We start from the raw sequence: 13627 nt of genomic DNA, 5'->3' as shown, positions 1-13627 counted from the left end.
GGGGGGGGGGGGGGGGGGGGGGGGGGGGGGGTGCTCTGAGGGTGGGTGGGTGAGGCGTCTTAGCTACAACTCCTAGACCTACAGTCCCTCAGGAGCCATGTGACACTCAGGCTGGGCCCTCGGGCCTGTTGGGACAAACATGGAAACACGCTGCCAATTCTCACTCCGGCCTGGATGGCTGACAGCCGGCACCTGCTGGGCTGAGGGACCGGACGAAGAGGCTGAGAGCTGGCGCCGAGTGCACTCTGGCCAGGGAGCGAATCAGAGAGGCCCCTTGCTTTCCCCGAGCCCGCCTCGAGGCCCAGCCGTGCGGAGGGCTCAGCTGAGTCAAGCGAGTGGACAGCCCCTTCCCCGCAGAACAAAGGCCTGGGGCTGGGAGAAGTAGGATCGTGCCCCCAGATCCTGCCCAGAGCACTCCCCGCCTCTCACCCTTCCTGCGCGCACAGCCTTCCTCTGCAGGGAAGGCCAGCTGGGAGGCTGCCTTGTCTTGTTTGCTTTCAAGTTTTCGGTGACTCAGTCCAGCTGTTGCAGTATCAGACGCCTCGCCACCAAGAGAGTGCTTTCCTCCTGCAGCAGCGCCAACCGTCAAAAGCAGAGTGGGCAGGCCCGCTCGTCGGGCAGGGGGCCCTGCAGATGGAGACAATCCCGCCTGCTTCCTCAGCAGCCCCTCCCAAGCCCACCTTGCTCAGGCTTCGGTCCAGTGTCTGCACCGCCCTCTCCAGACTGGGGGCACTGAACGGGGCACCTGACGCTCTCCAGAGACAGCCCCCCATGGAAGGGGCAGGGAGCTCCCCTGACAACACCAAGGTAAAAGAAGGGATGATGCTTGTCCCCATTCAGGCAGCAATCTCCAGGCCTAAAGGCCCTCTAGCATTTTTGGTGACTTACTTGGACAACAGCCCCTTGGAAGGAGTACTCCAAGCAAGGGCAGGCCCAGCCATGTGGCCCAGGCCACAGTGAGGAGCCCGGGAGAGCCAGAAGCGAGGGCCTCGGGCCGGCACCCCACCCTGCAGAGGGAGGGCTCCTTTCCAGTTGCTCTTCGGGCTCCTGGAGGCTTCCCCAGGGCTAGGGATCTGCAGCAGGTCTAGGCATGATACAGGCAACTCTTAATTTGCTGCTCTAGGACAGGGCGTCTCCGCAGGGCCAAGACACCCACTCAGAAGGGAGGTCATGAGCCCGCTCCGGCAGGCCGGGAAACACGCCGAGGCACATCTTGCCCAGTGGCCACCTGGGTGTCCACAGCCAGGACAGGACGAGGTCCACCCAGAGGCCCTGAGCACACACCTGCGTCGGGAGGAGCTCAGCCCAGGGACGGAACGATGCTTTGCTGAGGGCACTCCAGAGAGCAACAGCCATCAGACCCATTGAGCGGCCCCTGGAAAGTTCCCCTCGACTGCACTCCTCCAGTCCCCGGCTCCCCAGATTCCCACCCTGCTTCAGGGGACTCTGTTTGCTCAAGGAAGAGAGAGGGAGAGGAGGGGTGTGCGAGGAAGGCTGTCAGGACAGTCAGGTGAGCCCACCGCCCCCAGCCCCCAGCTCTGCCCAGCTCCTGGCCTGCACACACACCAAGTCTTCGCCAAGTACAGACTGGGCTGCTTCCTCCTCGCTACCGTTCCCATTCGAGAAATGAGGTCACTGAGGCCCAGAAAGGCAAAGGGACTTGCTCCCTGTGGCTGAGCGAGCAGGTATGAGCCAGGACCGGAATCCAGACTGAGACCGTCTGGTCCCGTGGCCGACGCGGTGCGTCTCCCCCAACCCGTGAGCACTGCAGAAGCAGGGGTCCAGCTGGGCCCCCGAGGACGGCATGGTCTGTGTCAGCCGGCCCTTCGGCCGCGCTGGGCAGCCTGACCGGTCTGTGACCGGCCCCCATTGGCACTGAGGACAGGCCAGGACCACAAATCAGAGCCAGTCACATGGCAGGGGTTGGGGCAGGAGGTCCATCAGAGGTCTGTTTCCTAGGCTAAGAGGCCAGGTGGCCCCCAGCTGGTCCCTGGGAGCAGGGTCAGGATACAGCCTCCACAAGGCCCACAGGACAGAGGCAAAGGCCGTGCTTTCTGAGGAGCTGATGACGGCAATAAGGTTCTGCCTCCGCCCCGCTCAGGTCTGCTTGTGGGGTGCGGCCGGGCCAGTGCTGACTCTCTCCTGCCCAGCCCCCTCTGCTGCGTGCAGAAAGGCTGGGTCTGCTCAGAGCTAACAGCTTCACTTTCCTGACTCCAAACACCAGTCAGTTCAAGTGGGGAGACCGCCGAAGAGCTTGCATTTTGTGCACAGTTGGAGGACGTGGTTCCAAGCAGCCAAGGAAGGCTCCCAACGCAGGGGTTCGATGCCCAGCCTGGCCCGCCCCACCCAGCCTGAGCAAGAAGGAAAGTGGGGGGAAGTCCAGGGGTGCAGGGACCTGGGGCTGGGCCCTGGAGCCCCTAGAAGCAAGGGGCTGCGGGGCTGGGCTGGAGGGCCCCCAGGGGTCTGACCACAGCGCCAGGTAAGCCCCTGGGCAGACCTGCCAGCCCAGAAGCCGTGTACCTAGGCAGGGGCCCTGGGACTCTGCCCCGACCTGGCCCCTTCCCCATCACACTTCCCTCAGAGGGGAAGGCCCAATCTCCATGCCCCATCTCTCAGCCTTCATGCCCGACCAGCAGCACTCCCGCCCGGCTGCGGTAAGAAGACAGGACGGCAGCAGGTCCAGCCTCCAGCCTCCAGGGCACGCTGTCTGTCATTCACCAGCGGGGCTGGGAGGGGCTGGGGGGGGCGGAGAGGCTGGGTCCGGGGCCGGGCCCCCCCCCCCCCCCGTAGCTCACTTGTCCCTCCTCCCCCCAAAATGACTGTGTACAGAGGGCAAGGGGTGGAGCGGCGCGGAGCCAGGAGGGCCTCACTTGGAGCTGGGTGCTGAGTGGTCTGCGTGCAGAAAGGGAGCAGTGGAGTAGTTCTGGAAGAGAGGCTGCAGGAACATGCCAATGGTGCCAAAAACACAAACGAAGACAAAGATCCAAAGGAACAGGCGGTCGATCACCATGGCAACGTACTTCCAGTCCTCACTCACCTGGACAGAGGAGACAAAGGAGGCCGGGGTATCAGTCACATGATGCAGGACAGGAGTGAAATGGGAATAGGCCGGTCTCACCACACACACACACACACACACACACACACACACACACACACGTGTACACACCCATGCACACACACGCGTGTACACACGCACCCCCCTCCTCTCCCTCCACGACCCCACAGTGACTTTTCCAAAGTGTGGCTCTCAACTTGCCTGCTTAAAAGCCTCCAGCGGCCCCACCACCTTCAGGGCCCATCCAAACTCCCAAGTTTGGATTGAAGACCCACCCGTGACAAATACGCACCTATTTGTCTTGAATACTTACCATCCTCTTCCTCCCTCTGACCCAGACTTACCAAAGCCCCATGAGCGCTCTCAAGTCTCTGTGCCTTTGAGTTTCCTTTCTGTCTAGAATTCTGGTCTTCCCTTTCTCTGCCTGGTGAACTCCTACACATCCTCTAAAGCCCAAACCAAATGTTATCTCTTCTCTGAAGTGATCTTTTCTGATACTCCTGATCAGAATGAACCACTGTCCTCTCCGGACTCCCTCAGCAGGAGGACACATCTTGATCACAGTGTTTTTACTGCACTGTATTGCCATTTCAATTTGCGTGTCTGCCATCCTACCCCACCCCCGGCCAGCTACGAGTTCCTAAATGACAGGGACCCTGGCTGATTCGCTTTGCAGTCCCAGCCTGTGCAAAAGAGTGCCGTTATCGAGTGAATGGCTGGCTCCACAGGCCCCCGTCCAGCCGTGACTGCCTGGGGCAGCCCATCCAACAGCAGCAGCTCCAGCATGCAGGCCCCAGAGGGTGAGCACTGGTCCCAGACGCGACCAATCCATCGGAAAGAGGATACCGTCTGGGTCTGACAGCTGTCACGGGGCCGGCCCCCCTTGAGCCTGAGTCAGGGCCTTTGCACACATTCATCTGGGGGCCCAGGAAGGAGACCGCTGTGCGCCTTCATTTGGTCGGCTGCTGAGCAACAGCTTGCTCGCACAGGCTGTGGGCCTGGCTCCGTGCCAGGCACGGGGGTGTGGCCAAGAGCCAGACAAATGCTGGCTGTGGCTCACTGTCCACGGAGGGAAAGGGGCACAAATAAGCAAGACTAAAGTAATTACACGCTGGTGGGTGCTGATAAGGAAACAAAGAACTGAGAGAGAGCTACAGAGGGGAAGACACACTGGAGGGTGTGGTCTGGGATGGCCTCTCCGAGGAAGGGACACTGAAGGTCACGTTGGAACGTAAGAAGGAGCCAGCTGTGGCCGGAACAACGTGAAGAAGCAATCAGACAAACCCGAACCGAGGGCCAGCCCACACCCGTCAAAATGTTGACGCTATGAAAAACAGAGCTGAGAAACTGTTCCAGATCAAAGGAAAAGAAAAAGGTAGGACAACTGAGTGCAATCTGAGATCCTGGATCAGGGTGGGGAGCGCTGCAAAGGGCATTACTGAGAAAGCTGGAAAACTTTTTTTTTTAAAGCTTTATTTATTTGTTTGAGAGAGAGCGAGCAGGTGCACATGGCAGTGGTGGGGGGCAGAGGGAGAGAGAGAATCTCAATTCGACTCCAAGCTGATGCAGAGCCAGATGCAGGGCTCCATCTCATGACCTTGAGATCATGACTGAGCCAAAACCAGGAGACGGATGCTTAACGGACTGCACCACCCAGGTGCCCCAAAAGTTGGAAAACTTTTCTTTTAAGGCTTTATTTACTCATCTGAGAGAGAAAGAGAGAGCATGAGCAGGGGGGAGAGGCAGAGGGAGAGGGAGAAGCAGGCTCCCCACCGAGGCGGGAGACCAACATGGGGCTCAATCCCAGGACCAGGAGAAGCTTAACCATCTGAGCCACACAGGCGCCCCCGGAAAACTTTTAATATGGATTTTATATCAGTTAAAGATATTATATGGATGTTGAATTTCCTGAATTTGATCACTGATCTTGGTTATGCAAGACAACATCTCTATTCTCAGGACAAGACACACTGAAGTATTCGCGATAAAGGGTCACAATGACTGCAACCTACTCTCAAACAGGAGAGCGAACATTAATAGTAATAATACTTTTTAAAAAAATTTATTTGAGAGAGAGAGTGTGTGTGGGCGATGGGGGGAAGTCGGGGAGGGAAAGAATCCCAAGCAGACTCCCCACTGAGGGCAGAGCCGGGTTGGGGGCTCAATCCCACAACCCTGAGATCATGACCTGAGCCGAAATCAAGAGTCGGATGCTTAACGGACTGAGCCACCCAGGAGCCCCAGTAATACTTTTTTAAAGGAAAAAAAAGAAGGGCATTCCAGGCAGAGAGACCAATGGGTGCAAACATCCTGAGGTAAGACAGAGCTTTGCTTGCTTAGACTAGTGGGCCAGTGACCTGAGCCAGGGAGGAGAAGGCACAAGGTGAGAAGGAGACCTCGCATATTTGGAGGAAGGAGAACAGAGCTGACTCGGGGAGACTACCAGGAGACCCTGCCCCAGTCCGGGAAGAGCTGGGGGAGGCCTACCGTCCCGGGAGGACCCTGGAGAGGTGAGGAGGAAAGAGATAGCTGAGAGGACTTTGGAGATTGTGCTCACAGGGCAGGACTTCCGCTGACTTGGACGGTGGGGGAGGTGAGAGAGAGAAGAGTCAAGAATCACTCCAGGTTTTTGGTCTGAACCTCTGGGTGCACGGTGATGCCATTTACTGTAAGATGGGGAGACTGCAGGAGAAGCAAGCCGGTGGTGGGGCTTAGATGGAGCCCTGGGGCTTGGACGTGTGAAGTCGGAGATGCCAGCGCGGCGTCCAAGTAGGCCACGGCACCGAGCCCCGAGCGGACTGCGGCAGGGGCGGCGCGGGCGGGACGCGCGGCTGAGCCCCCGCGCTGCCGGGCCGCGTCTCCCCGGGCCTGCTCCCGCCTCCGCCCATCAGGCACGTACCGGGCTCCCTGGCCAAGCCCCCCTCCAGCCCGCGGTCCTGCCCTCCTGGGGAATGGAAAGGCCAGGCTCTCAAGCCCCCACCCCCACCCCGAGCGGTAGCGCTGGAGCCGCCCTTCCTCACCCCCAAACCGGAACGGCTGCATCCTAGCGGAAACCTGGCCGGTCACCATGGCAACCACTGCCGGTACCCGAAGGCTGACCGCTGGCCGCCGCCGGCCCGTAGCACTCTGCCCCTGCGCAGGCTCGGGGCTCCCGGGGTCCCCCTCCCGCGGCGGGGGCCGCGGTGGAAAGAGCCGGGTGTGCGCACAGCGGGGGCGCTGCTCTGGGAAGCCCCTGCCTCCACCTGCCCCTCCTCCAAAACGATTTCACCAGGCGGTCCCAAAGGCGCAGAAAAGGGGTGTGACTTGGGCCTCTGCCCCCACCCGTCTTCGACCGCCCCCAATTCCGCCCCCCGCGGGACGGACGAGGGACCCGGAGCCCTTCGTGCCGAGAGCTGCGATCACCAGTCACCAGCTCGGACTCGGGGGGCCAGCGGGGGTTGGGCCTCGGGGTCGCGGCCACCGGCCGGCCGCGAAGCCACCAAGGCCCCCCCGCGTCCCCGCCGCGCGTACCGACTCCAGCCTCCGCGGCGCCGCCTCCCGGAAGCCCACCGAGGAGAGCCCGAGGAGGCCACAGCGGCCGCGCCCCGCACTCGCGTTAGCCTCGCGTGGCCGCGCCACTCACGCTCTGGTCGTCGTCCTCGCTGCGCACGTGGTCCGCGATGAAGCGCACGCCGTCCACCGCCGCGCGGAGGCCGCAGCCGCCCGCCCCCGCTCCGCCTCGCGCCGGCCCCGAGCGCGGCTCCCCGCGGGCTTCCCGGAAGAGGAGGGCGCCCGCCTCGCGCTCGTGCTGCCGCCGCCGCAGGCGCAGGCCCTGGCGAGCGCAGCGGGGCCGCGGCTGCCGCATGAAGAGCAGCGCGGGCAGCCACTCCAGGAAGACGACCTTGACCCAGGGCGCCATGGTGTGCGTGCTGGGAGACCGGTGGTGCACGTTGAGCACGCACACGCTGGTGACGATGGAGAAGGTGACGAGCACCATGGTGAACATGAGGTACTTGCCGACGAGCGGCACGTCCAGGGAGGTGGGCGGCACGATCTTGGAGATGAGCAGCAGGAAGACGGTGAGTGCCAGTAGCACGGAGATGCACAGAGTCATCTTCTCGCCGCAGTCGGACGGCAGGTAGAAGACGAGGATGGCCAGCGAGGTGATGAGCACGCAGGGGATGATGAGGTTGATGGTGTAGAAGAGCGGCTTGCGGCGGATGATGAAGTCGTACGTGATGTCCACGTACGTGGAGTCGTCCGGGTTCTCGTTGCGCCGGCCGGGCAGCGCCACGATATCCCACTCGCCGCTGGGGGTGAAGTCGTCCAGGCTGGCCACGTCACTCTTGAGCACCAGGTCGATCTCCGTGCGGTCGTAGGTCCACGAGCGGAACTTCATGGTGCAGTTCTGCTGGTCGAACGGGAAGTGCTTCACTTCGATCTTGCACGCGCTCTTGTAGATGGCGGGCGGCAGCCAGAAGATGCTGCCGTCGTAGGAGACCACGGCGTTGGAATAGAAGGACACCTCGTACATGCCGTCAGCACTGCCGAGGGAGGAGCGCGGTCAGCCCCGGCTCACGCGTTCCTGCACCCCACCCATCAACCCGGCCCTGAGCGGGAGGAGGGGAGAGCCCGGTCTGAGGGTAACCACCCAGGAGTCGGCAGAGGTGGGGCAGGAATTGAGCAAGAAGGGGACCTGGGTGAGTTGGTGGTCAGGAGGCCTGTGAGGCCTTTTGGAGGCAGAAGAGGGTGGATGAGGGGGCTGTCTGCTACTTGTCGTGCATTGTGCAAGCTGGTTGCTCCCCATGCAGAGGAGACGCTGGAGAGGTTGGGGGAGCCAGGGAGGCCAGAGTAAGGAGCCCCAAGCAATGAGGGGGACAGGGGCAGTGGGAGCAGGAGACGCACCCACTAGTGATTTAGGATCTTGGAGGTAAGTGGGATTATTGCAGGAAAGGGGACGGAACCCAGAGGAGACACTGGGGCCTCCAGGTTCTTTGATCCTGAACAATCCTCCAGGAAAGGCTATTCTTGAATCCATACAGGCGCTGGGGCTGTCAATCCTTGTCTCTATCCCACTGAGGCTCCCAACAATGGGACTCAGATTTGGCGGAGAGGGGACTGGCCATGGCCCAAATCACCCTGGAGTCGTCTGGGTTTTCCACATTCCACCTCACTAGTCTGGGTCTGTCTGCTGCATAGTGACGGTGTCTGTGCCAACAAGAAGTCCCTTCTGTCCCGCTGTGTGAGCTGATTTACTTTCCCTAGGAGCCCTTCCCTCTCAGAGCACCCCTGTGGTCTCCTCCAACCTTCCCGTTGCTCCAAGGCCACCCACTTGTTGTACAGAACCACATCTGGGAGCCAGATGTGTTTGGAAGGGAGCCGAACTTTCTTCATGTTGTCAAACTCCTCAGGCTTCCAGGTGAGTCGATAGTCCTCCCATTCCTGGGAAAGGGAGAGAGGGAGAGAGGGAACCTACCAGCCCATGCCCTTGCTGAGGCTCAAGGTCAAGGACAGGATGGGGGGGAGGGGGGGAGGCAATCTGGCTTGAGGAGGCTTCGAAAAGGCATCCCCTCCCCACAGTGACTTCCCTGCCCAGCAAATGTGGCTCATAAGATAGTTTCTCATTTCATTTGCACATCCAAGCTATTAGAATCTACATTTTGCAAATAAGAAAATGAATTTTATAGAGTTTAACACGTTCAAAGTCACAGAGCTAGTGAGTGGAAGCACCAGGTTTCAGATCCAGTTATTTAGCACTCCAAAGTCTATACCTTTCTGCCTTTTTTGAGGAGATTAAAAGAGGAGGAAAGCACATGCAAAACAAAACAAAACAAAACAAAAAACAAGGAGGGAAAAGCAGACCAGGGATGTGCACTGGGCAGGAAGAGCACCAACCTGGGTCAGCCAGACATTGGTGGTCATGATCTGCTCCCGCTCATGCTGCAGGGAAGAAGAGAAGCTGCTGAGAAGGCCCCTCAGCCTGCAGGCTCGCTACAACCACCCATGGTCCTTCCCATACCTCCCCAAGCCTGGGGAGATCCAGGGGAGTAATTCTGGCTGTTTGACTTGAGTAGCTGGGCAGAGAGTTTGGGCCCCCACTCACCACACTGATGAGCTGGGCCAGGGACACCATGAGCTGTACTGTCACCAGCTCTGAGCCATTGGTGGCTGGACGAATGAGCTTGTTGTACCGGGAAGGATCCAGGAGATGCTCTACCAGCCGCTCCTCCGTGTCAGTACCTGAGACTCCTAGGCGGGAGGCAGGAAGGAAGGAAGTAGGCAAGGAGGGCCCACCTAGCATCCCACTCTCCCTAGGCAGTGGGGCAACCAGGCCAAAGCAGGAGCTCCCACCTCTCCATCCCTAAGGATACAGCAAAATGCTTCGGTTATCCCACGGGGGCCCCTCATAGAGAAACCCTTCTTTGAGATCACCGACCAGGGAAACCAGACAGCCTCACACAGATGTCTCCAGACTAAAAACCCATTCTGCAAGGATTAGTGGAGACCCGCTCTTCCTGCAAGGTCTCAGACTACGGTTTCAAAAGACTTGAGATTTCTTGTTTTCACAGCTTCTCCCAAAAGATCCCTGCAGTTCAGGAGGGTTTGGGATGGTGGTGAAAGGGAACAGCTCTTTATTTCCCACCACACCACCTTTCTCCTCAGTCAGGGACCATCTGTGTATACAAGTAACATTATGCGCCTCCACACGTGACTTGGGCCCTGACCCCACCCCACCCCCACCTTCAAAGGCACTGGGTTGGCGAGGATAGCTGGGCTGCCTGCGCTGTGTGTCAGACGTGTATTCAGTCCCCAGTTCCACACATACGGGAGCCCACCTCCCATGAGATGGCATGCAGGTGTGGGAAGCTCATTTAGCTGCACAATCCCTTTGTACCCGCCCCTCCACAGACTCTCTCTCCTGCAGCCCTGCACAATGTACCCCCACCCCTCAGCCTGGCAGAGCGCCTTCCCTTCCAAGTCTTCCGTCCCACCATACAAGAGAGTTGAGAAGTCACTTCTCTCCCCTTCCTGTCTTGCCCCTGTGGAGTGGCTGGAATCAGGAGCCCAATGTGGGGCACAAAAAATGATGGAGAGAGCTAAGGGAGGGTGCCCTTCCAGGTAGAGTTCTGGAGATAATGTTTCACGGGAAGTCAAATGGCATCTCAGCCGCAGAGTGTGACCTCCTGCCACCCCAGAAGGCCTGGGGAGACTCCCTCCCGTGCCCACGCTCTCCCCACCACCATTGCCCGGATCTCCCTCGCTTCCTTGCATCGCCTACTCCTTGGGGGATGTCCTCCTCCCAGCTCGGCCGCCCAGGCGTCCCCCCGCAGGCTCCTCCATCTCTGGGGGTCCCCCTTGCAGCTTGGAGCCCGGTCCTTACCGGCGCGCAGCCCGAGGAGGCCGAAGCCCAGCAGCAGCGCTGCGGGGCTGGAGCGCAGGGCCATGCCGCGGGCGGGGCGCTGTCCGCGGTGCTGAAGGAGCGCCCGCGCCGCAAGAGGGGCCCTGCGCGCGGGCGGCCGCGGGGCGGCGGGGCGGCGGGGCGGCGGGGCGGCGGGGCTGCGGGAGGGAGCCGGCTTCTCGCTCGCCCCGGCCGGAGCAGGCGGACGCTTTCCCAGCTGCTCTTCCAGGGAACACAACTGGGACAGTGAGGGGGAGGAGTCTCCGCCCCGGAGGCGGAAGCGCCGGAGCCCAGAAAAAAAGGGGGGTCCCAGGGTGGGACGTTCTGCGGCTCAGCTAGCTCGCCGGACCGGGGAGTTCTGGAGCCCCGAAGTTGGGGCGGGACCTGAAGGACTCTGAGAAGGGCGGGAAGAAGCAGCGCGAGCGAGACCAATAGGTCAGGACCCGCTTAGCACAGGGGCCAGAATGAGGGGCGGGAGTCGGGAGGAGTTTCTGGGGTTCCCGCCCTCCTTGTTTGCTCTTACCAATCCAAATGATCCTGTTTCCTTGGAAGGCTCAGGATGCAGCTGAGAGAATGCATTTTAGGCCTTTCCAGAGATAGGGGGCTGTGGGTTTGCTATTTTTCAAAAGCAAACAGCTTTGGAGTCTGGAAACAGCATCCCTCAACCGTCCCCTTCTCTACCTCCATGAACTCCCTCAAACGCCGACCTTCCTGCCCTCCCCCAGGGGGCCTGAAAAGAGGCTTTCTCACTCCCATTCCTTTCCACCCCAGTCTTTGGCTTCTGTGTAACAAAGGGGATCAGAGGACCATTTCTCAGAGGCCAGCCCAAGAATGAAGCTAATGCAAAGGAGAGCAAACAGAGCCAGAGGATTCACAACTCAATGACGTCTTTGACCATGAAAGCCAATTAAGTCTTCCCTTTTCTCTTAGGTGGATTTTTGTCACTTACAACTAAGATTATTGACTAAAGCAGCCTTATCATACATCCAGGCTCTGTCTGAGTCCCTCTCTGCCTACTTCTTCAGCCTCATCTGGACCACTCCACCCAGCTCCACACTCCAGCTACTGGTGAGGTCTTCAAATCATGGACATTATCCACCCCGGCCCCTGCCCCATCCTCCACACTCCAGGGCCTTTTAACCTGTCGTTGTTCCCTTGGCTCTTTTATCATCTGTTTCCCCTCAACCACCTTCTAGTCAACTTTGAACGTTTGACAGAAATGTCACTTCCTCAAGGAAGCTCTATCTGACCAAGGACTAAGACAAATGCCCTGCTATATGTTCGCAAAGGATGTCCAGTCGATGAAAACCACCCTAAGGCAGTGGTTGCCTCTGCCGACAGATCATGAACTTGCACAGTGCCAGGCTTGTCATGAGGACTCAACAAATAAGAAAAGAGGCTAGTATAGGACGGACATCTTCTAGTGTGTAGGGGAAAATTCCTTCTTAAAAGCTCAGCTAAACCTTCCTCTATACCCAGTATCATCACACTCATTTGGACATGAATTAGACTGTGGTCAAAGCTGGATTTAAGAAAATCAGGATATTTATTTTACTTTAAAGTAAAATGATACTGAGGGCATGGTTTCCATGAAAAAGCTCCCTCCACCAGCCCATTGCCTTGAGACAATCAATGACTACTTTCTCTGTACCAGATATTAGCTGTTTTGTCCATAATGGCCCGATGTCCTTTCTAAAGTTTTCTCTTATCAGTGAATACTTCATGCTTTAATCAGTTATTCCCTGTTACTCTCAGTGATGGCTTACACATTGGCTTTATAGTGGGTGTCTTTTATAAATTTTTGATTATGTGTTTATTTCTTTTCATTACAAATATGCTGTATGTTTATTGTAAAAAAAATTAAATACATAATCAAAAATAAATAAATCCAAGAAACTGATATTTAAAAAAATAAATAAAAGCTCAGCTAAAAGCAACTTATTTAACATGTCCTCTGTTCCTGAAATTGAAGGGCAAAAACAAGACAAGTACCGGAAAAGGAGAAGTGAGTGGCCACAGGCCCTGTGATGCGTGGCAGTGGGCACAGACCTGCACAAGCTGCAGGACAGATGCATACATGTAATGATCTCCTAAGAACGAAAGAAATCTTGGAAGCGAGGAAAGGAGTGGAGACTAAAAGCCTTAAGGAAAAGAGAAGAAAACTGTGCAATCACTCCATTTGGTGAGAGGGTCCAAGGTGGGAAAAAGACCCACCTTCAACATTTCAGATCAACATTTGTTGGGGATCTACTGTTTTCAATGATTGTATAGGTGTTGAGGATACAGTGATCAAAGCACCCAGCTATTAAGGAGGTCACAGTTTGGCGGCAAAGACTTACTACATAGTGTGGTGACCGCTCGGGTAGAGATATGAACAAGGTGGTACGAGGAGGCGAAGGTAATAGTTCCTGAGCATCTGCAGGAAATGGACATGAAACTGAGATTTCAAAGAGGAGGAAGCCAGCAAAACAGGGTGACTTAAAGGCATTTCAAAGTCCTGAACAAGAGGGGCGCCTGGGTGGCTCAGTTGTTAAGCATCTGCCTTCGGCTCAGGTCATGATCCCAGGGTCCTGGGATCGAGCCCCACATCAGGCTCCCTGCTCAGCGGGAAGCCTGCTTCTCCCTCTCCCACTCCCCCGGCTTGTGTTCCCTCTCTCGCTGTGTCCCTCTCTGTCAAATAAATGAATAAAATCTTAAAAAAAAAAAAAAAAAAAAGTCCTGAACAAGAATGCCAGGGAGCTGTACATGCAGATGTACTTAGTACTTAGGATTTTTCTCTTTTGGTGGATGCAAGGTGGCTGAGGAAGGCTGAGTGTTCTCTGGAATGGTTGCTTGTTTCTGGAATGATGGACCGGAGGGGTCATGGGCTTGCTTGAAGCCCTTGGCTGCTCCTGACGCGCCTTTCGGGCCAGTCCACGTAGCCTGCTCACCTTGGCCTCCGTCTTCTCAGATTCCCCTGCTTTTGCTTCAAGTTTATTATTTTTTATTTTTATTTTTAATTTTTTAAAATATCTTATTTATTTGAGAGAGAGAAGAGAGAACGAGCATGAGCAGAGGGGGAAGCAGACTCTCTGCTGAGCAGGGAGCCCGACGCGGGACTCGATCCCAGGACCCCTAGGGTCATGACCTGAGCCGAAGGCAGACGCTTAACCAACTGAGCCACCCAGTCGCCCCTATTTTTTATTTTTAAA

At 57.5% G+C, this 13627-nt stretch overlaps 1 protein-coding gene across 1 annotated transcript; it reads right to left on the bottom strand.

Annotated features, from left to right (window-relative positions):
* Positions 1-2849: 2849 nt before the first annotated feature.
* CHRNB2 (cholinergic receptor nicotinic beta 2 subunit) lies at positions 2850-10548 on the bottom strand. Its single transcript, XM_021682011.2, has 6 exons — positions 10419-10548; positions 9141-9286; positions 8933-8977; positions 8370-8479; positions 6681-7581; positions 2850-3037 (listed from the first exon to the last, which is right to left on the bottom strand). Exons 1-6 carry the CDS (start codon positions 10480-10482, stop codon positions 2867-2869), a joined length of 1437 nt encoding a protein of 478 aa, XP_021537686.1. The 5' UTR covers positions 10483-10548; the 3' UTR covers positions 2850-2866.
* Positions 10549-13627: the final 3079 nt, after the last annotated feature.

Source organism: Neomonachus schauinslandi, chromosome 6 (assembly GCF_002201575.2).
Source record: "Neomonachus schauinslandi chromosome 6, ASM220157v2, whole genome shotgun sequence".
In the NCBI taxonomy this organism is placed as follows: Eukaryota; Metazoa; Chordata; class Mammalia; order Carnivora; family Phocidae; genus Neomonachus; species Neomonachus schauinslandi.
Note: the sequence above shows the minus strand (reverse complement) of the source record. Positions and strands in the feature narration are given on the sequence as shown.

What these genes read in the sequence shown, in the direction of transcription:
- CHRNB2 (XM_021682011.2), bottom strand. Translation starts at nt 10,482, where the DNA reads ATGGCCCTGCGCTCCAGCCCCGCAGCGCTGCTGCTGGGCTTCGGCCTC. An exon ending in CCTCCTCGGGCTGCGCGCCG is followed by an intron (nt 9,287 to 10,418) that starts GTAAGGACCGGG and finishes CCTCCCGCCTAG; the next exon opens with GAGTCTCAGGTACTGACACG. An exon ending in TGGCCCAGCTCATCAGTGTG is followed by an intron (nt 8,978 to 9,140) that starts GTGAGTGGGGGC and finishes TCTTCCCTGCAG; the next exon opens with CATGAGCGGGAGCAGATCAT.